Here is a 25,985-nt window from a genome sequence, read left to right as displayed (position 1 = left end):
CAACCTTCTGATTACTAAACGACTTCTCTACCACTGTACCACTGTCGCCGATAGCTGGGCCGGCCCTACCCCAAGCATACGCGTCAGAGAGGATGGATGGGAGGAAGAGGGGCTGAAAAAGCCAGGTTGAAAAAAAGAAAAGCATTGGAGGAGGATGCTGCCAAATGTGCCAAGCTTACCGATTTATTTTCAAGAGGACAAACACAAGTGGCAACTGGTAAAGAGAGACATAGGCCTAGTGATTAGCAACGTAACTATTAGGCTAACGTTGTAGCGTTGGTTAATATCGTTGTAGCGTTGTCAACCTATTCGCAAGCAAAATATTACCAGAGATGGAGCTTGAAAGCAGGACCTGTTCCTCCTGCAAAAACTGTGCCATTTGTGTCCATTTAATACTCTCACGGTACAACCTCCTCACAGATGCTTATCATGTCATTGGCATATACGTTTCTGTTGACTTTGTCCATCACACCGGTTGCATGTGAGAGAAGCTTCTCAACCTTAAAATTTGTGAAGAATAGGCTACGAAGCTCATTGAGTCAGGACAACTTGGAGGCTTTGATGTTAATGTGCACAGAGAAGGAAATCATCATGTCTATAAGCAACGACACAGTTATAGATTAAGTGGCTGAAACCAGTGCACTGCTTAGGCGGTTACTGGTGCTGTAGATGCTGTTGGTGCTATTCGCAATGTAACTGTATACTGTACTGTGAGTTGAACTGTAAACATTAGTTCAATATGCCTCTTTGTTGAAGAGTAGGATACGTTTCAAATGCTTTATTTATTTATTTCTGCTTTTGTTAATTTATCAATCTATCCTTGTGGAATAGTGGAATATATTTTGTTAACTTCTCAGTTTAAGTGGATAATTATTTAACCTTTACATTATTTGTTGAAGAAAACTACAGGATAGTAAGAGCTGAACTGTTGCTTCATTTATCCAATTTCCACTACCATGGAAAAAGTGGGCCGGTCTTGGGCCTGAAATTCCCGGGCTGAAAAGTGGCCCCACTCCGGCCCTGGTAATGTGCGGTAGACTTTTTCTCACTGCGCATTGCTTTGCTCGTTGCCAGTTGCCTGTAAATGAAATCAGGGCCTATGCAGTATATGGCCATCTGCAGATTTTTAGAATTGGAATAATGACTTAGTACCTGTCAAGATACAATAGCTGCCCTACATCGATAGGCATGGGGTGTCCATGGATTTCTTCCGTTCTTCTCCTCCTCCCCCAGACAAGTGTAGAAAAAGATTGATTGCGGATTTGTCCTTTATTCCATGGTCAGAAAGCTTGTCTGTGTCACCCAACTGATTGGATGCATAACGGAGTCGTATCTGACAATCTAACAAGTCGGCAAGAATAATTGCATTGTGTAAGTGGATAAAGTGAAAAGAATTATTTATTATTTAGCAAGTGAACAAGCATCTTGTCATTGTGTGAGTGAAATAAAGGCATCACCACAAATCAATTTAACACAAAAAAAGAAAAACAGAAATGAACAGCACATAATGGTCATTACCTGATAGGTAAGGTAACTGCGCCAAAATTTTCTCCTTGATTTCAAAATTTGCAAACCTTTACCACATGAGAATCATTAAAGCAATACCAGTCATTATTTTCAGGAGACTGAATGTAGGCATAGTAGTGTCCACTTCCATACACACCACTATGGTTGATGACACCATACAGATCATATGTGCAACTCTAGGTGGAACATACAAGCATGATGAGGTTGTGCTTCTGTAGACAAACACTACTAACACCAATACCTATGGTTCAATTCCCATGTAGATCATCATTGCTCTGTAAGTTTGCAAGGATGAAAGTGTCTACTTATTAAATTGACAAAATGCTCAACATCTGTTGTGTGATCAATTCTATTTTAAAGATTTATTTTTGGGCTTTTCGGCCTTTAATCGATAGTCTTACTGAAGAGTGGGACAGGAAATGAGAGGGAGAAGAGGCGGGGAGTGGACAGGAGAAATGATATCAGGCCGGAATCGAACCTGTATCCTCCATGGGCATCAAGCCCGAATGCGGTCGGGGCTACTGGTTGCGCCACAGTGCCCCCCGATCAATCCTATTTTAATACCTCAAATTAGGTAAGTGTGGACATACCGTCCATAGGGCAGCAGTTCTTCCGATATCCCATTTTCATGTAGTCAAAGTAAAACCGCTTGAGGTGCAGAGTCAGTGTTGTGGGATACTTCTGGATGTTAAAACTCTGTAGGATGAAAGGCATATTCATCACAGAGTCTGAACTAACAAATGCCATTGCTTACTACATGAGAAACAGAATATAAATGGCTAAATCATAGACTTTTTAGCATAGCTATCGCTACATGTACATTACAGTGCCGAATCTTTATGATTAGGGGGTTGTGTAACCTTGATGATAGTTGATAACAGGGCAGATTGTCTCTGGACAAAATAAATACCTGCACCCTACCTGTAATTCTTTACTGCCCAAAGTTCAGCTCATTAAGTAAAAAAACGCAATGACTAATCATTTGAATTTACGAACGTCTAAAGGACTATGTGCTACATCTTCCTAAATATTAGGCAATGAAATTTGGACTCACAATTTCCATGTCTGTTTTCTCATCACAGTCATCACAGTACAGCCAGTTGTCCTTATGAAACCTTTTGGTTTGAAAAAAGGCTTCAAGACCGTCAACTTACAGCGACAGTAGTCAGTGGTGTACAAATGTGTGACATGTTTGAGGAAACAAATTAATGAATGCAGGAGAATCACTCTTACCACACTAAATACTGCATCAAGTCCAGCATCAATGGTGATTGGAAGTGATAAAAATGTGCTGTCTTCGTGAGATTCACCATGATCTTTCTTCAGACACCTCAGTGTTTTTCGTAAGGTTCCTTCATAAGGTTCCTGAATACAATCACAGAAAAAATCTAGAAATGCAAACACACAATGGGTGAATGTAAAATATATTTTCAAGGAAACATGGTCCTTCCTAACTATGTAAAAATTGATTTTTCAAGCCATTGTACACAACTTGGCAGACGTAGTTTTCAGTAGCTGTGTCGTTCTTGATTTCCTTAGGGATCTGTAGAAGGGAAAGTTTAGTCTTAGCTTAGTCTCCACAGAAAAGATATTTCAGAAAATATGTGTGCGTCATATATTTGAAAACGTACTTGTGTCTCAGAGGATGATTGACTGTTTTTTAATTCAGTGACAATTATTTCATTTGAGTTCAGGTAGATGGTTGCTCCTTGATTTTTCAAGCCATTGTACACATCTGTAAACAGAGAGAGAGACAACTAATTGCTTTCAATGAGAATGTTTTTGTGGCAAGATTTGAATCAAAATCGAGATAAGCAACTAACTATCACTTAATTGTAATAAAATGTGTCATAGTTGTACTGTTTTATTTTAATCCTGTCATGAAATGTACCTTCCTAAGTAATCTCCTTGATGTCTCCATTGGATTTTGAATGAAGGAATAGATATAATGCTTCTGTCGTTGCATCAATGTTTCTTATCTCAGCAGAACTGAATGTGGTTTTCCATTTCTCAGGCAGTGGAACTGGAAACAAACATTGGATGATTAGGCTTTGTGTATGGTGTTGTTTACGTGGCCATTGAATAAGCAGTTTATATTTGTTTTAAGGATGTCATTTGGACTACAATAGTATGTGGTGAGACATTTTGTTCATGTAGCTTGCACCCACAGTGTCCAGTAGGTGGCGACACTTGACAATCACCAAAGAGTTCATCACATTTTACATCTTGCTTATGTGTACATGTTTTTGACCATAGGCTGCATGCCTGGACCATAGAGTGTGAATAATAAAACATATTGTACTGTTCTGGCTCTCTTAGAGTGTATTTCCCATATCAAAGCATTGCACTTGACATAAAACTTACAGGTTTGGACATCTGGAGGCTGGACATCTGATATCCAAAGACAAAAAAAAACTATAAAATTAGGAAAAAGTATAGTAGGCCTATACAGTTAAAATAAAAGACTTATAATAATTCCATGTCTATTGGTTTATATAATCATCTGCAACCATATTTCCTCTGAGGTGTTGAGGTCACTCACCTTTAGTGTCCTTTGACAGAGCAAGTGATTGCAAGTCCGCTTCCGAGGATGTATACATCTCTATTTTTGCTTTCTTTGAAAACTGAACTTATACGATAAACTTTACAGTGTGTTGTTTGCTTTTGAGTGAAAAGGAACTCATTAACAACGGCCATGTTTTTGTCTCTTTTAAACCTGTCTCTGTACACTATGCAAAACATAACGGTGAGTACATTTGTGCATCAACATACAACGAATAGCCTACAAACGTCCTTATCTTTATTCAATGAAATATAAAGTTCACGACTCCGTTCAAATATCTATTAGTTCGAAATTTGACATAGCTACATTGTAGCTAGAATAAAAAGATTACAATATTATAAATCAGTCTGATTTACAGTCTGACTGTCTCAAAATAGCCAACATGAAATAGCCACAAGTGCCACAGCCAAAGACACGGTATGGCATAAAATCGAGCAAGATAGCCTACTTAATTAAAACTGAAACCCACTAGTTCAACTAGTTAACGCCCACATTACCGGAGTCCACCTCCAGCTCCTTGTTGAATGAGAGACCGTCAACTTTCTTAGCAGCAGGCATCGTTACGAGAATTGGTGTCTAGTGTCACATATTTGAGAACTAGATTATGTTCTCTTCACTTGACAAATCCTACGTTTGATTCAAGTTAGAGGGGTTTGATGTGTGTTGTACGTGTTACACGTAACGTGTATTATTGTTGTTATGTATTTATAGGCTGTTGATATTCGCAATCATAACCCACATAATTATAAAACAAAATGAACCTTCTTGACCTGGGTTCACATGCAGGCACTTCTGGAATTCTGTTATGCTCTGACATCTTTAAAAAGCAACTTTAAACCATAATTCAATTAAGTTTGTATCCAGCTCAAGTTCAGCCTCAATAATATGTGAATACAGACTCCAGAGATTTAAACAACTTATAGTTAGCCCTCACAAAATGAACTATACAAAATCTTTTTATTAAATCATGATATTAAATTAAAAAGTGTGTTGATCTGCAACATAATCGTGTCGATTTAATACTGACATTTAAAACTGACTGCTGGAGTTTTACTTGGGCTGGACTTAGGTCAAGTTGAAGCTGGCTTTTTGAGGATTTTGTGTTCTGCACGTAGGTGCAGCATTTCCTTGTTGCATACTGACTGTATTATGCAAATAACAACAGCTGTCATCCTGACACCACTCTGACGAGATCATAGAGAAATTGAATTCCAGTTTCCTTGCTGCATTCAAGCCTATAGCCTCAAGCCATAGGCAGTGACTCATGACTCTTTAGCTAAAGAAAAATCCTTTCATGTTTCAAGTTTCCTCCATTTTGTTTGGACACTTGTCAGCCCCCATTAACCAACTCTTCAGCTAATGTAGCTGCGAAAGCAGTGGCAGGAGATAATTAGCACTTTGTACATAATAGAATATAAAATAAACTAAATACAAGCTGCTGTAAATCTTATTTATGTAGCAACAAGATAATGCTAGGCATACAGTCACCTTTGAACCTAATACAACCGTGCAGTACACACATGAGCTTAAACACATAATCAAAGGAAAAGATTCAGAATGGAGGCAATTTTACACAATCTATACATGTCTGGACATTGGAATCTATTGAATCATTGGATCTATGGCCCGTTCTGCACAAAGAAATACAAAAATTTGCAAGAAAGTCCAAATTTGCAAGAAATATTTTACAATAGTCATAGTCTTCCATAATATAGCATAGTGCTGCCGTAGCCGTCTTGGTGACAGGGAGTTAACAGTGAGTCCATGGGATGTGTCCATCCTCCATGCAGGCGTAGTACAGACATGAGTGTGGATTTATTCTTTATTCCATGGTCAGAAAGCTTGTCTGTGTCCTCCAACTGCTTGGATGCAAACAGGAGCCGTATCTCAGAAGGATCTAACAGGTTGGCAAGAATAATTTCATTGTGTAAGTAGATGAAGTGAAAAAAAATATTTAGGAAGTGAACAAGCATCTTGTCAATGTGTGAGTGAAATAAAGGCATTACCACAAATCAATTAAACGAAACAAAAAAACAGAAATGAACACACAGCACATAATGGTCATCACCTGTGTTCCCTGGCAGCTTCTCAACAAGTTTCTTCTTTAATTCAAGAACAGTTGAGTTGTTGAAGTCTTCCTCTGTAGTTGCAACATCAATAGTTTTATTTTCTCCTTGTATTCCAATAACAGTTATTTGGTAAATCTTGCCCATTTTGCTGATAGATGAGGAGAATCAACTGGAACCCAGTGTTCTACTGACACTGTGAAGCTTTATGTTCCTTCACTTTCTGAAGTGAAAGAGAAAGGTTGCTCCACATAGGAAAGGGGTGTGCCATTGGTTATGTTTTTTTTTTTTTTTTAAATCTCTTTGCTTGGCTTGTGTCTTGTTGACAACGTACTGGAAGACGATCGCGTTTCCTCAATTCAGGTTGGACTCAGATAAGGAAGAAAGTCACAGTGGGATTTTCTGGGGAAACCCAAGTGAGTCAGAACAGCAGAAAAACAATGGTGAAGGAAGAGAAAATGAAAGTGTTCATTATACTCAGACGTTACACTTAAACTTACATTACACTTTTAGTTTTACTTTTATATATTTTTACAATAACATTTGGTTACTGAGAGAATCTCTAATAGTGGTAAAATGGTTTAGTGGTAAAGTGTATGCAGTGCTAATGTTCTCTGGCATAAGTGACCAGTGTTCTCTAATAGTGAGGGTGTTTTCTAAACTAAGCCCAGGTGAAGCCCATGGGGATGATTGAATAGAGAATTAATTGTTAAGATCATAGCAACATATCTTGTGCTAACTAGATGTTCTGTGTGGTAACCCTGATGTTTAGTTCAGCTTTCTACTGCTGTGTTAGGGTTAGGGGTTATGTAATACAGCTACCTGACAACAACAAAATTCCCTCAGTTATCTGTCACATTCTGATAAGTCATTAAGGGATTTCCCTGAAATTCTTATCTGGGAGTGGTTAGCAGAGAAATGAAAATGAAACACACATGCTGACATAAAACACAGTTCTGTCTCTAACTTTACATTTGCGCACTAAGACGAGACACAGCATTATCACAAGATGATGTCAAGTTATGACCCAGGCGACACCACTCTGAAATTTGTCACAAGGCCAGATGATATAAGTAAGTGAATGGTCCAGTCTTCCCGTGGTTACTGTATTTTGGTTGATTCTATTGTTCTACAAAAAAGTAATACATGTTGTTACTTACACAACAATATTACTGCACTGTTATCATCACTTCTTGTATATGATGACCATTCTATCAATCCACACAAGCAGTTCATTCACAATATGTTCCTTTAACAGCAGATGTATTTAAGTCTTTGGAGCATATTAAGAAAGACCTCCTTGAGTGTGTGATTTCTCACATCAGCATGATGGCAATTTGAAAAATAAGTCTTTTTATTATCAGCAGCCCATCCTGCACGAAATACAGTTTTTGTTGTGCCTACATCTAAAAAAAACTTTGAACCGTTCTATAAACTTTGCATGATGGCTTGTCAACAGTGTCCTGGCTGTCAGACATTTGTGGAGCGAAGAGACCTGACCGACTTGTCTGTTCGCTGCCCAATTTGCACAGCGGAAAAAGGACACGCCTATGAGTTCTGCTGGCAGTGCTTAAAGACCTGGAATGGACCTGTTTCTCGCTCTGACAAGTGTGAAAATGAGGGGTGCATCAACCCAAACCTGGAGAAGCTGGAGAACTCTATTACCATAACTTTATCTCAGTGCAGTGTCCAGCTTTACGTGCCTGTCCCACGTGTGGTTTAATTCTAGAGCATGATACATCCGCGTGCAAAATGATTGTCTGCGTTCGATGCCAGAAGGAGTTTTGTTTTCTCTGCTTGAAACTCAAGGCTGAATGTTTGGAGACCAGTGCTCACTTTAGTCTTTGCACTGTAGCTGAGAAGCAGACTTCCATCCCATCATGGGTGAAATAATCTAGTTCAGACAAACACACTTTTAAATACAATGTGCAGTGCTCAATATCCCTTGATAAAATGTGTGCTATTATGCAGCTTTATTTTCAAGACAGTTTGGAGGAAAAGACATTTGCCATCATATAAGCCTAATTGTTCTTATAATACAAATAAAGTTTGTCATATCTTCTATTTGCATGTGAAATATGTAGCCTATGTTTCTTTGTGCATTTTCATATAGCAGCCAATAAAGCATATATATGCGGAGCGTAAATATTCACATAATGCCAATGGGAGGTTAACAGATACTTCAGCATAATGTTCATTTGAGCTTGTTAACAGAAGATTTCAAACCTGGTTGTGCTTCTGAAAGTATATGTGTATCTTGTATTTTTATTATATTAACCATAATTAAAAAATCCATGGACCTTCTCCATTCTCCTCGTTCTGGGACTCGTAGTGCAAGCACGTGTGTGGATTTGTCCTTTATTCCATGGTATGAAAGCTTGTCTGTGTCCTCCAGATGTGTGTCCGCATACAGGAGCCGTATCTTAGAGAGATCTAACAGGTTGGCAAGAATCACTCAGCTGTTCTGCTGAATCCCTGAAGCTTTATGCTTCCTTCCCTTTCTTTTACTAAAATGAAAGAGAAAGGTCAATCTACATATGAAAGGAGTGTGCCATTAGTTGTTTTGGTGTTTATATGTGTGAGATGGGGAGAAAAGAGGACATAAAGGGTATTCAACAAATAATGTAATAATTAACATGATACACAAGGGAAAGTGTAGGTGAGTAAAAGGCTTACAAATAGAACCATAGAAGACAAATAAAATGACAAAATACAGGTAATACAAGAAGAAAATAAGTTAAGAGACCAGAATACAACAATATTATAAAACACAATAAAAGGACAATGCGTTTTTAAAAAGAAAAATTAAGAATATAGACTTCACCAAAACCCATCTCAATACTGGGCCTCCACAAGTATAACAATTCTTTTACCTCCACATTTTGCCCCATTTCCCAGAATCTTTCAACAACACATTTCTTTATAGTTTATCATAGATGTAGTTGTCATTTTACGGCTAATATAAGTAGCCTAGTCTATCATTCTAAAGGAGAGAGAGCGAGAGAGTGAGAGAGAGAGAGAGCGCACTGGCCCTCTTTCACTATTGGCTAGTTGGTGACACTTTGGCGTCTTTTATTGGATCATTTTTTGACAGCTGCACTGACATTGTCAGGGACTTCAGGTGACACAAAGACTTGAGCTGGCAGAGTTTATTCGAAGCAGCCAGAACAGGGGCATTAACGGGGACAACACAAAAACTCATGTGAATTGGATTAAAAACTCGCTGTAATTGAAAAAACACAAAGCTCAGAAGTTTCAGTCCAAAACACATGGGAATGTGACGTAGGTGGGAGAGTTGTAGCCGGAGGGGGTGTGGCAGGAGCAGGGTGTGGCAGGAGCAGGGTTCAGCGCTGGCGTGATAGACATCCACTTACGGAAGTAAAGGCCCCGTCACACCATAACGTTCTGGTCAACGTTCTCTGAACTTTCTAATCGTTCAATTTCGAGCGTTCTAGGGCGAGGTGGACACATCTGGCGTGTGACTAATGACAGAATAGCGTGGGACTGACGCATGACTAGCGTGGGACTGACGCATGAGGAGCGTGTAACAGCGACCAAGTGATGTGTCACTGGCGCGCGACGAACGTGTGCTGACGTGTCACTGGCGCGCGACGAGCGATAAGTCAACGTTAGACGAGCGTGTTGAGCGTGTGATAAACGTGTGAATAACAACAGAATAGCGTTTTGCTGGCGTGTGGGTTTTATGGTCAAACGGGTATAAAACGCTGGAAAATCATAGTGGATTCAGTTGATCTGAACAGTGAACATCATGCCGCCAAGACGACGAAAAGGTGTGAGGGGGGCTTCTGCTACTAGCGCTGCTGCAAGTAAGAAGATGATAAATGCTGCTGAAAGTAAGAAGAATACAAAGCCTCTTTCACTAGCAATGTCTTCGGACGAAGATTTACTGTTATTATTACTGTGATTTTATGAAATAACAAGCGTTATTCCTGGGGTTTTATGTTATTAAAATAAATTATTTAAATTTGACACTGAATTTGTGTTTCTCAATGTTTATTATTAGAAAACATCAACACATCCACACACATTGTCCATGTCACAAGAGTCTTCATATCATATCCATCTGACATGGAACAGCACCAGCTATAACAGTGCTCAGCTACAGTATGTTCAAGTTCAGTTCATCTACTTCATGCTGGGCTTAAGCAAGCATATACCCTCCTTAGTCTTTCTGGATCCTCCATAGTGGGTGTTCTCTACGGTAGCCCAAAATCAACTGAACCCTACTTAAAAAGCATCGGTTTATATAGGGTAGAATGTGTACAGTTGAGACACCCATTTAAACCCATCGATGGTGACTGACCAAGGATTGAAAATACAGGCTATATCACAATCAAGCTGTATCAACTGTACCCGATCTCCCACCTTGCTTATTTAGACCCCAAGATGAATCATTCTTATTACTTTCATGTTTGAAAAGACACCCATTCATATAGGACAGTTCCAATATCAAAAATATAACATTTTATTTTCATTTGCTTTGTTTGTTGTCTAACTTTGACTTCTAACCTGCTTATCGCGGGTACAGTTGAGACATTGTGTGTCAACTGTACCCCGCTGACCACCTCACGCTTTTCGCTAGATTATGCAATGACCTTGCATGACATGATAGCATGGAATATGTAGATGTATAGTGCACAGAATAACGTTTGCAATGATGTAAGTTGTGTTTGTTGATCACGTATGGTTAATAACATATTAATTGTAGAAGGGACATGATAAAATCAAGATCTTCCCTTGGTGAAGAAACTTTCGCCGAAATCTTCGTACGAGAGATGGGTTAGGTGCTAAAATTTCCCGGGATCAATGATGACGTTAGTAAGCATGTCCAAACTAAAAATCACGTCTCAGGATTGCTGCGCACACAAGTTATTTCGGGTGCATCAACTGTATTCAGTCTACCCTACATGCATGGACGTTCGGGAAACGCTAAATGACGCTCATTGGACGCCATATGACGTTCGTTTGACGTTAGTCACACACTGCGTGTGCTAGGGGTCCGTTCAGTGGTCGTTGACAGGTCGCTAGTGAGTTGTTCACTGCAAGGCAAACGATTAATAACAACCAAGTAACGCTAGGGTAACAACTGACTAACGATAGCCAAACGCGTGCAACGTTAGTAAAACGTTCCACAAACGTTCTCCAGCGTTTAAATTAAACGTTGAAGAATGCTGGTCTCCATGAGAACTTTTGTGCCTGTTAAAAAAAAAAAATTCGGACCAGCGCTCTCCGCTGATCACCGACGATTACTGACGATTACAGCGTTCACCAGCTTTCACACAACGCTCTTCTGGCGCTATACCAGTGACCATGGACGATTACCAACGTTTCCTCTAACGTCATAGAAAGTTGACCAGAACGTTATGGTGTGACGGGGCCTTAAGAAGCACCGGCGTTGCTTTGTGAAATGTGCTGCAATATAATTCAAGACTATAAAATAAAATTAGGTAACAGACATCTATGTTCCAGATCATTTCTAACTATGCAAAGCAATAGAACGGTTGTCGATTGTAATGGAACATGTTCAAAACTATGATGTCTATTAATTATTAAATGTTGTTGTTTCACTGTTACCATGTTCCCTGCACATTACTGGGTCAGAAAACATGTTCTAGATGATCTGCAGACCAGTTAATGTTAAAGTAATCTTATAAGAATATAGAATATAGTCCTTTTCCTCAGCACAGGCTTCACAATAATACTGAAACTGTCATTTTTTTTTTTTTTAGTAAGTAAGTAAGTTTGTAAGCATCGAAAATAAGTCTGCATTTGACGAAACTTGGAAGACAAAAGAAGTGATTGACACCAACTACCGCTTCATTGACAGCAAGGGATCAGCACCAATCAAATATGTGAAATCGTAAGTCAGTCTGATATTAATATACACCGGCAGAGCCTGTGTCTTTTACTCTGTCTTAAGTAAAGGAACAGAGCTATGTTTTTGATCATTTTTTCTTAAATCTGGAGTTGTTTGTTTGAGTGGATAATTAAGAAATTATTATCTTAATTTCATACAACCATAAGAAACAATATTTGAATCATATAATATAGGGAGTCTGTGGTAATTCCTACAGTGAAGATCAGGAGGACATCCGTCCTTGTTTGTTTGTTATAGTCGACAACAACTAAGAAACCTAGCTTCATACAACCATAAGAAATAATATTTGAATCATATAATATTTTCTGTTATACGTGTCACTTTCTTTTAAACTCTTCACATCTTGTCCAGACAGTGTAGTGTACTTTCAGTTCCTCACACTTGCTTGCTACCTCTCTCCTTCCCCAGTGACATGCGCTTCATCGAAGTAGTAGAGAATGTGTGCAAGAGGCTGCTGGAGTACAATCTGCACAAGGAGAGAACAGGAAGCAACCGCTTTGCCAAGGTACAGTTCACACCAAATGTGTTGAATGGGAGAGAGTTAAGGCCAGTAGATGCTACCCACCAGAGGACTAATGAATACTAAGGTGAAGTTCAAAAGATTGGGAATGGGCAGCAATATTTGCTCAGCAATTTATTTGGACTCATCTCTCATGCTGGTGTGCTTGCAGTAGCCTCATGTCTGCACTGAGCATGCTCAACCCATCTCAACCCATGTGTAGTGCATACCAATCAGTTCTTCTTTTTCCACTTCCTCTTATGTTGTCTTTGCTGTAGGCTTTTCATTTCTCACGTCCTCCCCTCATATTTGTCACACACTAATTACTCCCTGCTCTATACACACACACACACACACACACACACACACTCACACTCACACACACACAGTTTCTTTGTAGGCTTTATATTTTATGTCTCTAATTTGTCTACACAGTCTCTGTGTCCCTCACTCACTCTCCATGCTTTTGATCGACTGAAAACCCCTGATTATGGCTGTCAGAGACCTTATAACTATACTGCAACTATTCACGCTGCTGTGAAAGAGCAGAGAGACTTTTGAAAAGGGGTTGGGCTCCCCTGGAGCAAGATTGAGATATGTTATGTATGTTCAGTCCAGGTTACCTGGAAGAGTAAGTGGTCGAGCTGGTCTGACTGTCAAGCACGACCGCAACAATGAGGGTTATGTGTTCAGGGAGTATCGGCCTGCCCCCTGTCACTGCCTGCGGCCATGTTTGCCATCTTTGCTCCGGTGATTTATTTTGACAGATGAGCCAGTGCACATTTACGCACATTTGCCTCTCTATAGAAATGCTGAACACCTGTGTACTGGCATGAAATCCATGTTATGTAAAGCACAGTCCTGCACTGGATTCTAACGTGGAACTAAGGCATACTCCCTTCTAAGGCATAATCCCTTCTCCTAAATCCTATTCCCTTCTCCTAAGGCATAATCCCTTCCAGGGGCGGACTGGGGGGAAAAAGTGGCCCGGGAGTTACTGTCAGACCGGCCCACTCAATACACGGCGCGCGGCCCACTCAGTACACAGCGCGCTGCCCACTCAATACAATGAATATCCACCCAATAAATAAACTAGAATCAGAGGGTAGAATTAGTATGAACTATATTGTAGAAATTAACAGAATAGAACATACGATGGGGTGTGAACATCAGTGGTATCAGTAGTGTTGCATGCTGGGTGTGTGATTGTGTGTGTGTAGGGGTGTTGAAGGTGCATAACAAAACAATAAGTTAAGTAACAGAACTTAAACTAACTCTGCTGGCCCGGGTTGCATTATAGTCACATGCTAATAAAAAACAATATCAGTATACTCATGTGTTATTATGACCTCACTATCTAATCTAGATAACATATTAACATTGTTTATAATGTTAGTATTGTGTGTAACACGGTGATTTTAGCATAACAAGCTAGCTGGTTAACTTATTTTACATAAGCTATTAGAAATTATAAGATTGCCCTCTTTACAACTACCACCATGGATAGCTTGCTCATCGATTGTAACTAAGTGACTACGGCTAACTTATTAAAACAGATAATCTCGACGATGACAACAGCGCTAGTTTGCTTATTTTACCTGATCATAACGGTCTCAATTTTGGACATTTAACTACCTAACGTTAGCTAGGCTAGTTAATAGGGAACGTTACCTCATCTGTGAAAAGCAAGCTAACATTGGCCAAGTCAACGCCACAACTTACCTTGTATCACTGACACTGTCACGCGAAATAACAGTCGTAAATGGCCCAGAGTTTTCTTAAATGCAATTCCTCAAAACCACCAGATGCCCCACGGGCCGCTCCATGTTAGAAGGGCTGACTGTACACGTCACTACGGTTGCGTGCCCTGGCGGGGCGTGTATGTATGCAAATCCAGGTGCGTTTAATTTAAGAATCCTCATCCTCAATCCGCACAGCTGAGAACACTTCGGCTGTGTAAGAACCAATTTTCAGGTGTTCATTAATAAGGTGGAGATCGTTTCTTACGTTGAACTTCCGTAAGAACACATTTCAGAAGACACTTCAGAACATTTTCGAAAAATAGGTACCATGAGTGTGAATACAAATCGCAAAGAGGAGTATAAAGTTCAGTCAGTGATTTGAATATATTAAAGTTAATGGAGGAAATGATACGTGTTCTTTATATATGAATAATAGTTGAAAGTGCTGGCGATGTGTAATGGTGATGGTGATGGTCACGGTGTGTTCTGAGTGATGTGTAGTGTTTCACATGAGTGTAGTGGTGATTGGCACACTTTAATTGAGCATTGAGCACGAACCTTTTCTACCGCACGTGTGTAGCATGATCACTAATTAAGCACAGGTGCCTAGCATTATGCCACTCCCCTCCTTAGGTGTTTCCCATCACAATGTTCCTATTTATACCCGTGTCCACAAGCTAATGACAGTATTGTCTGACGCTGTGTTCATGTATTAAGGTTGGTGATCGCGATATTCTTTGGTGTGGGCTCTATACTTTCTCTGGGTTTCATTTAATTGTAATAGAGTATTGTCTGACGCTGTGTCCATGTATTAAGGTTGGACCAGAGGAGAGTTGCTTGCGGACTGCCGGCCATTGACCCTGTCCAAGCTGTGTCGTGTGTGTGAATGAGAATCAGAGAACCAGAAGAGCGTCTGGCTTGGCCGTGTCCCGGGAGAACGAGACTGACGCGCACAGTGCTGAAACCATACGAACCTACCTGGACACCCAGACAGACATTTGAACTTTGAGTGCTGGCACTACTTTTAGGAAGCGCATTTTTAATGTTTTATATTTATTATCAATTCCCTGGAGTCGCTAAATAAATCTCTTTTATTATTAAGCACGGTGTTCTGATTTCTCTTGCACGTATTCTGAGCTTTGCGTCTGAGCCTCAACCTCCCTTTTAGGGTGTGTTACAACTGGCGTAGTCGGCAGGACGTAAAGAAACAATTAGAGTCGTGCAAGAGAAATTATGACTGAGCCAGGTAGTTCAGCAAGCCCCAGAATGATGCCAATATACATGGCAAACATGATTATATTCAAGTTTCGAGGCAAAGATTCAGACTGTAGTCTTGGAGAATGGAAGAGACAGTTAAACACACTATTTAATCTCCAAAAGATTCCGGTCGAATTCAGAGCGGACTTTACACTTAGCTGCTTGGAAGGGACCGCAAAAAGACAAATTCTAATTCTACCCCAAGAGAGAAGAAACACAGCTGAATTGATATTTAAAAAATTAGAAGAGCTATACGGAGATCAAGCCTCTGCCTCGGTCCTGCGCGCCCAGTTTTTTAATATCACCCAAGAGCCTCAAGAAGATATTGATAGCTTTGCACTCCGGATTCAAGAACACTTTGCCAGGCTGAAAAGGAGAGATGCTCGAGGACTAAGAGACGAGGATGTCCTGCTCCGTGATGTTCTCATTGATGGCCTAAGAGATCCAGACATGCGGGGTGAGTTTAGAAGTAAAGTCCTCCTAAATGATGACGTAACATTCGAACAAGTAAAAACGGAAATGTTAGTACGTGAACGCGCATATGGGGCAAAACAGGATCAAGTACAGTGTTTCGCCACTAGGGGGCATTCTTCCTCACTTAACAGCGACCTAGAACAAATGAAAAGACAATTAAAAGAGGAAATGAATGATCAGATAGCAAGTAAATTTAATGAACTGTCTCAATGCTTGATAAGTGAAATTCGAACAGAGCTCCAACAGGCCTCGCCAAGAAGGGCGCAACAAACATCGACGCAGGGACGGAATCATCATACACCTGACCGCAGGGCCCCATGGCGTCCAGCAGCCAATCAGTATGACGAGCAAGGTAGGCCAATATGCAACAACTGTGCACAATCAGGACATACTGCCCGTTACTGTAGAGTATCCAATCCGTCTGGACCGGCTCCTTTAAACTAGTTAGCACCACTGTGGCGGGCCAGACAGTGGGTAGTGGGAACAACAACGGCCCAAATAAAGATTCAGAGGGGTCCCTGTGGTTGCACTGCAATTTAATGGGGTGCCTATCCACTGTCTCTTAGACACGGGATCACAAGTAACATTGATGAGGGAGTTTTTTTCCAGGAACATTTTGGCCAGCAGGGGGCACTACTTGAAGACCCTTCAGCATGGTTGGCACTACAAGCAGCAAACGGCCTCGCGATTCCGTACCTGGGGTATGTACTGTTGGACGTGAAGGTGGGTGATGTGCTCTTCCCTGGCTGTGGCGTTGTAGTGGTTAAAGATCATTGCTTGGCTAATACAAATGGTTTAGTGGGAACCAACATAATTAAGCATTGCTGGGATACACTGACCAAAGACAATCTGACTGTGCCCTCTTTGTCCAGTGAACGCTTTCAACAGCAGTCGTGGCGCAACGCCATGAGAGTATGTGCAAAGGAGGCCAGATTTGCAGCCAGCGATGGGTTTACAGGGTATGTACGCACTATTAACCGTTACCCTCTGGAATTCCAGGACACAGTGAAGTCCTGGTGTGGGGCCGTACCAAGGCTGGCATTCAGAAACGGGATTACCAGTGCCTAGTGGAGCCCTTTGGGGAGTCTGATGTGCTCACCGCTCGAGCAGTATCAACGGTCAAGCAGGGAAGGTTACCCATCAGAGTGAGAAACATAAGCAGCACCCCGGTCTACCTACGACGCCACCAGAAGCTGGCTAAGGCATTTGTAGTGGAACCAGCAGACATTGTACAGGACACGGATGGATGTTAACCCTAGTGGATGTTAACAACATTGATATCTCCCCAGCCCAAAGACTGAAATTACAGGAACTGTTACACAAGCATCAGGCTGTGTTTTCTTGTCATGACGAGGACTATGGGAAGACGAGCACCATACAGCATGTGATCCCGACAGGAGACGCCGCACCTGTGAGAGGACGCCACAGTCATGTGCCTCGCCACCTGTACCAGGAAGTGAAAACCCTCATTCAAGGTATGATTGATTCAAAGATTGTCAGACCAAGTACCAGCCCATGGGCATCTCCCATTGTGTTAGTTAGGAAGAAAGATGGGACTCTGAGATTTTGTGTGGATTACCGCAAGTTAAATCTATTGACACACAAAGATGCGTATCCCCTCCCTCGCATCGAAGAATCCCTTGCCAGCCTGACCAATGCTAAGTTTTTCAGTACTCTAGACTTGCACTCAGGATACTGGCAAGTCCAGATGGCTCCAAAAGATAGGGAGAAGACAGCATTTACTACTCCAATGGGACTATATGAATTTGATAGGATGGCGTTTGGTCTCTGTAATGCTCCGTCTACATTTCAGAGGCTTATGCAAACCTGTCTAGGAGATCAAAACCAAGAGTCTCTGCTGATTTATCTAGATGACGTTATTGTGTTTTCCCCTGACTTTGACACACATCTAACCCACTTGGATGTTATCTTCAGCAGACTAACTAGCCATGGACTCAAATTGAAACCTAGCAAGTGTTGCCTGCTGCGACAGGAGGTCCAGTACTTGGGCCATCGGGTGTCAAACAAAGGGGTGTCTCCAGATCCTGACAAGGTGAAGTGTGTGCAGGGCTGGCCGACCCCCATGACGGTAAAAGAACTGCGCTCATTTCTAGGCTTAGCGGGCTACTACCGCCGCTTTGTTAAAGACTTTGCCAAGATTGCCAGCCCCTTACATGAACTGCTAACAGGGCTAGGTCCAACACAGAGTAGTAAAAAGAGGCCTTCTCATGCCCTCACTGGCTGGAACCACACATGTGATGTAGCTTTTGCTACCCTAAAGGAGGCCTTAACCACTTCTCCCATTTTAGCATTTGCTGATTTCACACTGCCTTTTGTACTCTATACAGATGCCAGCAACAGAGGCCTGGGGGCAGTGCTCGCCCAGGTGCAGGGGGGTAAGGAGCGAGTCATCGCTTTCGCTAGCCGGAGCCTACATCCAACTGAAAGAAATGACAGTAACTACAGTTCTTTTAAATTAGAATTCCTCGCATTGAAGTGGGCCATCACAGAAAAGAGTGCAGAGTACCTAACGCCTGCACCCTTTGTAGTATACACAGACAATAACCCGCTTGTGCATCTCAACTCTGCTAAATTGGGTAGTCATGAACAGAGATGGGCTGCCCGCCTTGCCGGCTTTCAGTTTGAGATTAAGTATCGGCCAGGACGTAATAACCAGAGTGCAGATGCATTGTCCCGCTTCCCCCCAGAGACAGCAGTCCCAGACCAGAGGGAAGAGCGAGAGGGACTGGAGATACCAGGCTTCCGGGAGGTTCAGCCGTCAACAGTGACTGCCCTGTGTGTGGGGGTGGGCTGGAGAACCAAGGAGCCTGATGACCAGGGGACTACAATGGAACAGGGTACCCCACTCCAGCCTGACAGAACATGGGCTCAGTGGAAGAGTCTACAAGAAAGTGACCCCACGCTGAGGAGAGTGCTACACTTCCTCCAGAGAGGCCAACACCCTAACAGACTGGAACGACAAGCGGAGTCCAAAGAGGTCCTAGAAATACTGCGACAATGGGATCGGTTGAGGTGCAAAGACGGTGTGCTGTGCCGGACGTTTCAGGACCCCAAGGAAGTGGATCTACGAACCCAAATTGTCGCCCCAGCAGGTGAGCGAGTCCACATCTGGAATCTGTACCATGACCAGGCGGGTCACTGGGGTGCAGAAAAGACTGCTGCACTGATCCATGCCAGGTTCTATTGGCCCAACCTTACTAGAGACATTACCAATTGGTGTGCTACCTGCCAGACCTGTGCCCTAAGAAAAGCCCCCACTGTGGCAAAACTAGCTCCTTTAGTGCCAATCAGAACCTCAGCTCCCCTGGAACTGTTATCCATAGACTATCTGACTATAGGTCACCCAGAGGATCCCCATCATAATGTATTGGTAATGGTTGACCACTTTACTAAATATGCATGGGCTTCCTCCACTAGGGATCAGACAGCTGTGACAACAGCAAAGGCCCTGTGGCAGAAGGTAATCCAGCCTTTTGGCTCTCCCCGACGCTTGTTGTCTGATCAAGGTGCCAATTTTGAATCCCAGCTAATGAAAGATCTGTGTAGACTGTATGGAATAACTAAAAGTCATACCACGCCTTATCACCCAGCAGGAAATGGTGGGTGTGAGCGATTTAATCGGACACTGTTGGGGCTGTTAGGAACCCTGGGAGAGGAGCGGCGCCGCTGGCATGATCATCTGCAGGAGATGATCCAGGTGTACAACAACACAACCCACAGCGCCACAGGGTATACTCCCTACTATCTGCTGTTCGGTAGACACGGCTCCCTTCCTCAGGACTGCCTGTTGGGAATACCAGATGAGACTGGCTGCGCGTCGGTGGAGGACTGGGTAAAGTGCCATCAACAGCGTCTGAGGTATGCCTATGAGAAAGCAGGGAAGCACACAGACATTGAGAGAACCAGACAAAAACGACACTATGACCACAACGCTGAGAACTCTCCCCTATTGCCAGGCGAGCGGGTGATGATGAGAGACATGAGGGCAAGGGGCCGAGGTAAGCTGGCCGACAAGTGGGAGGTGGTGCCTTATATAGTGGAAAAACAAACTAACCCAGAACTGCCAGTCTATGTGGTCAGACCAGAGCAAGGGCAGGGAGCTGAGAAAGTGGTCCATTGTAACATGTTAAGGCCTTGCTCTTTTCCCCCTGTGGAGATGGCAGCTGAAACCCCCAGAGCAGTTGGGAGGACCCCTAGGCGTGGAGAAGCCACGATTGACCCCCAGCCAGCAGAGACAAGTAGAGCCACGATGAGTTTCCCCTGGGTAGGGGTTTGGGCCCCTACAGGTGCGAGGCCAGATGGTGATGTGGCGCGAGGCGGGCAACGACCAGACCACAACCATCCAGATGTCAGAGACGGGCAGAGACTCGAGCTTGACCAACCTAGACGATCCACCAGGGCTAACATTGGGATTCCTCCAACCAAATATGGAAACCAATAACTTATACATCTAGTATGGGCATAGTCATTGGGACACTGACTTTACAGCAGGGAAGGATGTAACATGGTGTTTTGGGCCTGAGGGTTGTTTGCAGTGATTCACGGTGTGTTCTGAGTGATGTGTAGTGTTTCACATGAGTGTAGTGGTGATTGGCACACTTTAATTGAGCACTGAGCACGAACCTTTTCTACCGCACGTGTGTAGCGTGATCACTAATTAAGCACAGGTGCCTAGCATTATGCCACTCCCCTCCTTAGGTGTTTCCCATCACAATGTTCCTATTTATACCCGTGTCCACAAGCTAATGACAGTATTGTCTGACGCTGTGTTCATGTATTAAGGTTGGTGATCGCGATATTCTTTGGTGTGGGCTCTATACTTTCTCTGGGTTTCATTTAATTGTAATAGAGTATTGTCTGACGCTGTGTCCATGTATTAAGGTTGGACCAGAGGAGAGTTGCTTGCGGACTGCCGGCCATTGACCCTGTCCAAGCTGTGTCGTGTGTGTGAATGAGAATCAGAGAACCAGAAGAGCGTCTGGCTTGGCCGTGTCCCGGGAGAACGAGACTGACGCGCACGGTGCTGAAACCATACGAACCTACCTGGACACCCAGACAGACATTTGAACTTTGAGTGCTGGCACTACTTTTAGGAAGCGCATTTTTAATGTTTTATATTTATTATCAATTCCCTGGAGTCGCTAAATAAATCTCTTTTATTATTAAGCACGGTGTTCTGATTTCTCTTGCACGTATTCTGAGCTTTGCGTCTGAGCCTCAACCTCCCTTTTAGGGTGTGTTACATATTACCTATTTGTATTAGCCATTTCACACAATTCAGAAAAACGAAAACGTGCAGGAATTATAGGCCTGTAATTACAATGTTATGAATATGCGTTATTTGGAAGAAAGTCGAGGTGTGACTGTAGGAGCCATTTGGGTTCATGTTTTAATCTTGTGTGGGACACTAGATGGCGCTCCATTTTAATTGGGCTCGCACAATATAGGTGTGAAAGTTCATTCCTTCTTAGCGAGCAGAGGCGCCTGCAGCTGCAGGGGGCGCCAATTTGCCAATTCCACACACAGTGATATGATGGATAATAGAAAACCGTTTCGCGGCCCAGATAAAAAAAAAATTTAAGTGCTCTTGCCGCCCCCCATGTCTTATGAGAAAGTGCCGCCCCGGGCGGCTGCCCGGGTCGCCCGTGCCTAAAACCGCCCCTGGCTTGAACTATAAGTGTTTAAACCATACAATGAGCAGCGATTCTGGGTAAGACTTGGCCGAACTTTTCCCGAACAGCTAGCTGGTGGGACAGTTTGTAATTCTATTTGTTTGTATGCCTATTAAATGATTTATCAAATATAAACATTTAAAAACATTTCTGATCGTATTTTTCAAATTTCTCGCAGGCACATAGTTTTCATTTAGCAGCTGATATGTCATGCTAAAACACCTCTTGTTTCGTTACTAATACATAATTAGGCGCACTACGCATCTCCTCCCATCTCTTTGCGACGAACACCGACTTTCCCACACCCACTTCCCAGCAGCGGTAATCTGCGCTTTTACTCAGGTGCGCCTCCTTTGGAAATACGGTTTTATGTCTTTACCCAGTGTTTTACGCCTGGAATGGGCGCAATCCTATTAGTAAATGAGGCCCTTGGCGTTCTGTTATGTTGAAAGAGCTATTCAAAAATGTTATTCCTTGACACTTCAATTCACTGGTAGATAGGGCATGTCTTTGGTGCAGACTGCTACTACTAATAAGCTACGGTTGATTTCATATATATATATACTTGAAATATAATATTAATGTATATTGATTAGCTATCACTAGTACCTAAATACGACTACATTTGAACCCACGGTGGTAACATCCTACCAAAGCTTGCAGAAGCTCACACTTTTTACTCCCATGGTCATTACAATCGTGCGTAACTGTCAAGGAGCCTTACCGTAAACATTAGCTTACTACTACTACTATCCATCACCACTTTCCTATATAAAAAAAAACAAGAAATACACGAGGGTGTAAGATGTTTGTTTTCATAAAAAGATTTATTCAAACTTTTAAAGTGAGCTGGACGAAAACGTTTTTGTGATTCTATCAGACTGAAAAGGAGTTGTTTAAGAAGCGTTTATTGTTTAAGACACAGATACAATACATTTCAGAAATTTTGCACAATGAACTTTTCTCTGCTTTTTATTAAATAACTGTGTATTCTTAGGCCTAAACCTATGTGTTAAATAGGAAACATTTTCAACTTTACAAATCTTGCTACCTAAATGAACCATATAGTTCTAAACATTCACAGAACCTATACTAGCACCCTAATATCTTCATAATGATAACCGACAGAGTGTATAAACAACTTTTTGTCAAGGAAATTGTCTCAGACTTCTCCTGGCAGCATCAAAACAGGGAAAATAATGGATTTGTCTTTAAATCTGTTATAGCATTAATCCCATGTGCATGTTCAAACCAATTACAACCGAAATCTTGAGTTTCACTTCTACTTGAGCCATTAGAAACGTGTCGCGTCTCCTTTTCTGTGCATTACAGGCTATTGGAGGAGAACTAAAGAGAGAAGCCTCACATCATAGAATCGAAGACAAGAAGATCCATGTTGACTGCATCACGATGAAACATCACCAGGAGGGAAAGTGATATCATCCAGTTGATCCAACTCTGACATTTGTAAGAAGGAGAGATGACATAATTAAGTGTTATACATTTCATCCCATTAGTAGCATCTATTACTGTAAGTTTCAGTCAAAACGTCACGGAACACACGTTATGACGACGGCCATAAAGAAATAACATTATCACCAAAAATATCAACGTGATTAAGGGATAGATTCAGGGACCTCTCACACCCTGGACACAACCTATTCCAACTGCTCTCCTCTGGTAGGCGCTACAGATCTCTGTTCGCCAAAACCTCCAGACACAAAAAGAGTTTATTTCCCCCTCGCCGTCTCTCTACTGAACAGCTAACCCACTGTGGCACTGTGAAATAACCCTGGATCATTATAATAATCAATGTACAATTACTCCCGCAATCATATTTATTTATTTCACCCTTACTGTATAACCGTCATACTCATACCGTATATTATTTATTTATCCCTGCACTTCCTGGACTCTCCACTTTGCACTATTCCTCCTTGTATATACTTTTTAGACTTCTTGGACTGTTAGACCATTGCACTGTTGTATTGTTTTGTGTTGTGATGTATATTCTGTGTAATATGTGTAAGCACACTGAGAACCACTTTACCAAGACAAATTCCTTGTTTGTGCAAACTTACTTGGCCAAAACCTGATTCTGACTCTGATTAAGCTCCCACTTTGCAGTTAAGCTACGTAAAAGTACATAACTACATGAGTCCTTAAAGACTAGATGCAATTAAAAGTTTTTTATTGGAACAGTTAGAGCATTGTTGTCTGGACAGATGAGGAGCAGAGTCATTTTGAGGAGACCATGGCGGTGAGAGTATCAGGAATCAGTGAGAGCAGCTTTTGGTTTTACTCATCAATCGCTACTCTGTCACTGTGGTTGTAGAGTTTTACTCAGACTCAGACAGGGTTTTTACTTGGTTGGAGATTTTAACTTAATACTCTGGATATTTTGTGTCCACCAAAAGTGTCCGGGGTGCCATTCTTATGTGGGAAGGATGGACATGACCAATCTGTGTGTGCCGACACCATATTTACTGCCGCAGCGCTCAATGTGGCTACCCTGATGTCGAGAAGCTGCTGACATGTCACAACGTCGTTCTCCAGGACGTTGAGAACGTGGTGTGTCCTTCCATTCGCACCTGTCTGACCCTGCAGCCAAGTGACCGAACACAACAGATCGGCGTGCAAAAAAATGGCCGTCGCTGCCAGGTGGTGTTGTGAACACTGTTTGTTCCCGAACGAGCCATCCATGCTTCCCGTGCCTTAGAGATGTGGCACCTCTCCAGCTGTCAGTCCTAGTGTGGAGGCAGTACAAGTAGCTGTCCACTAACACCACAAACAGTGTTATGGAAAAGGGTTCCTTGGAGTTCTGACAAATAGAGTTACTGTGGGGATTATAGTTGTGTTGAGTCTTTAGTGAGATTACAGTTGGATTAAGTGTCAGTTCTAGACAAGGGAGTTAGAGCAATACGCGTAGAGCAGTAATCTATCTGTCTCAGAAAATGGGTGAAATGCATCTTTCTATTTTATTGAATAAATTCCTCATTACACTCATCAAGATAGACTTAAGTGCCATCATGTACACATTAACGCATAATTTTAGTCTTGAGGTTTCTCGCAATTTCGAATATTCTATTAACCAAAATTATGATTGCTAAAACGTTATTATATTTTTGATGAAAGCGTTCTGACAAAGTGAAGCAGTGTGCTGATATTTGTATGGTGCTGTAGTATTAAATAGAAATGTTGTGTTCCATATTTAAAGAGAATAGAGCAATATTAAAAGTTGTATTAAGATAATGTTATTTTTACATTTAACATAATGTTTATTTTGTTTTTCCTGTATAGTAAAATTGTGCATTGGGTAGCCACAGTTGCTGTTATTACTGTCTCTGGCTGGGGCAGTAGTCTACCTTTACATTCAAATATAAAACTCAGAGGTATTTTCAATGGAATTTTATTTGTACTGTATTTTAAGCAAGGTACAAAACATTATCAGAGCTACAACTTGAATGGAACAGTTTCAGAATAAAGATGCATATACAATGAAGCTATACCATAGCTTGCCTCACAGAAATATTTCCTGAACACAGTATTTCATTTTTCTGAAGTCACATTGTTAGACATCTGTGCCCTTCTGCGTGATGTTCCTGACTGAATGCTGCATGTCTGCCTTACATGTGACCAAAGAGACCGCATCAACATTCTGTCTTACCTTCAACAGACCACGTTGGTACGGTTCAGAGCTCAGGAACCTCCTCACCCAAGGAACCTTCCTAATACAGTTAAGGACCTGGGAGTCCACGGCCCTCTGGTCCCTCTTCCACTGCTCTGCTATGCGGAGCCTCTTTACCCCCATTTCCAGGCCCTCCTCTCCTTCGCTCTCAGGCTTCCTCTGTCTCCTCCTCTTGAAAGACGTGTCAGTTAGTGTCTCTGGGATCCTCAGCCCAGATACGTCCACCTTGGTAGCCGTGGCAGTGACAGACTTTGGGGACGCCCTGCTCAGAGGGACTCTGTTTAGGACGAAAGGGCCGGTGAAGAGAAGCAAGCCGCTGGGGAGGTCTTTGAGAAACACCACCCGCTTTCCCTGGTGGCGCCGAGTGTGAAGGACAAGCACAGTCCCAGGGGTGAGAGAGGGGAGCCGGTTGTGGTTTGGCTTCTTTATTAAAGGCTGTAGTTTAGGGGGAACCTTCTTGGAACTTTGTTGTTGTTTATTGAGAACCTTCTTGGGACCTTGTTGTAGTTTATGGGGAACCTCCTTGGACAATTTGGCTGCATTGAATCTGCTGTTCTTGTCTGCTGTTCTCACCTCT

General features: G+C 42.1%; 3 protein-coding genes and 1 long non-coding RNA gene across 4 annotated transcripts in view; 2 read left to right on the top strand and 2 right to left on the bottom strand.

Annotated features, from left to right (window-relative positions):
• Positions 1–5,526: 5,526 nt before the first annotated feature.
• On the bottom strand, positions 5,527–6,879 carry LOC105904860 (ubiquitin-like). The gene is made up of 2 exons (XM_031585224.2): positions 6,159–6,879; positions 5,527–5,987 (listed from the first exon to the last, which is right to left on the bottom strand). Exons 1-2 carry the CDS (start codon positions 6,301–6,303, stop codon positions 5,785–5,787), a joined length of 348 nt encoding a protein of 115 aa, XP_031441084.1. The 5' UTR covers positions 6,304–6,879; the 3' UTR covers positions 5,527–5,784.
• An 8,232-nt stretch (positions 6,880–15,111) lies between these two features.
• On the top strand, positions 15,112–17,255 carry LOC116224640. The gene is made up of 3 exons (XR_004165666.2): positions 15,112–16,379; positions 16,637–16,728; positions 17,027–17,255. It is a non-coding gene; the product is annotated as an uncharacterized LOC116224640 (long non-coding RNA).
• Positions 17,256–17,328: 73 nt separating this feature from the next.
• On the top strand, positions 17,329–20,502 carry LOC116224703. Its single transcript, XM_042710526.1, has 5 exons — positions 17,329–17,502; positions 18,376–18,483; positions 18,712–19,140; positions 19,639–20,156; positions 20,335–20,502. Exons 3-5 carry the CDS (start codon positions 18,876–18,878, stop codon positions 20,500–20,502), a joined length of 951 nt encoding a protein of 316 aa, XP_042566460.1. The 5' UTR covers positions 17,329–17,502; positions 18,376–18,483; positions 18,712–18,875.
• Positions 20,503–22,277: 1,775 nt separating this feature from the next.
• Positions 22,278–25,985, bottom strand: part of LOC116224748 — a 6,894-nt gene continuing 3,186 nt past the window's right edge. The window contains exons 8-9 of the mRNA XM_031585542.2: positions 25,388–25,981; positions 22,278–23,178 (exon numbers count right to left, since the gene is read on the bottom strand). Of these exons, the coding sequence (XP_031441402.1) occupies positions 23,083–23,178; positions 25,388–25,981 (690 nt within the window). The 3' untranslated portion in view covers positions 22,278–23,082. The remainder of the gene's footprint in view (positions 23,179–25,387; positions 25,982–25,985) is intronic.

The sequence above is a fragment of the Clupea harengus genome, chromosome 18, assembly GCF_900700415.2.
Source record: "Clupea harengus chromosome 18, Ch_v2.0.2, whole genome shotgun sequence".
NCBI classification, from domain to species: Eukaryota; Metazoa; Chordata; class Actinopteri; order Clupeiformes; family Clupeidae; genus Clupea; species Clupea harengus.
This window is presented reverse-complemented; position numbering and strand designations above follow the sequence as displayed.

Bases quoted from the DNA above. Each gene is read 5' to 3' on its own strand.
- LOC105904860 (XM_031585224.2), bottom strand. From the start codon at position 6,303: ATGGGCAAGATTTACCAAATAACTGTTATTGGAATACAAGGAGAAAAT. The intron at 5,988-6,158 runs GTGATGACCATT...CCAACCTGTTAG, and splicing joins GAAGCTGCCAGGGAACACAG to ATCCTTCTGAGATACGGCTC.
- LOC116224703 (XM_042710526.1), top strand. From the start codon at position 18,876: ATGGAACAGGGTACCCCACTCCAGCCTGACAGAACATGGGCTCAGTGG. The intron at 19,141-19,638 runs GTGAGCGAGTCC...CTTATCACCCAG, and splicing joins CCAAATTGTCGCCCCAGCAG to CAGGAAATGGTGGGTGTGAG. The intron at 20,157-20,334 runs GTGGTCCATTGT...GGGCCCCTACAG, and splicing joins AAGGGCAGGGAGCTGAGAAA to GTGCGAGGCCAGATGGTGAT.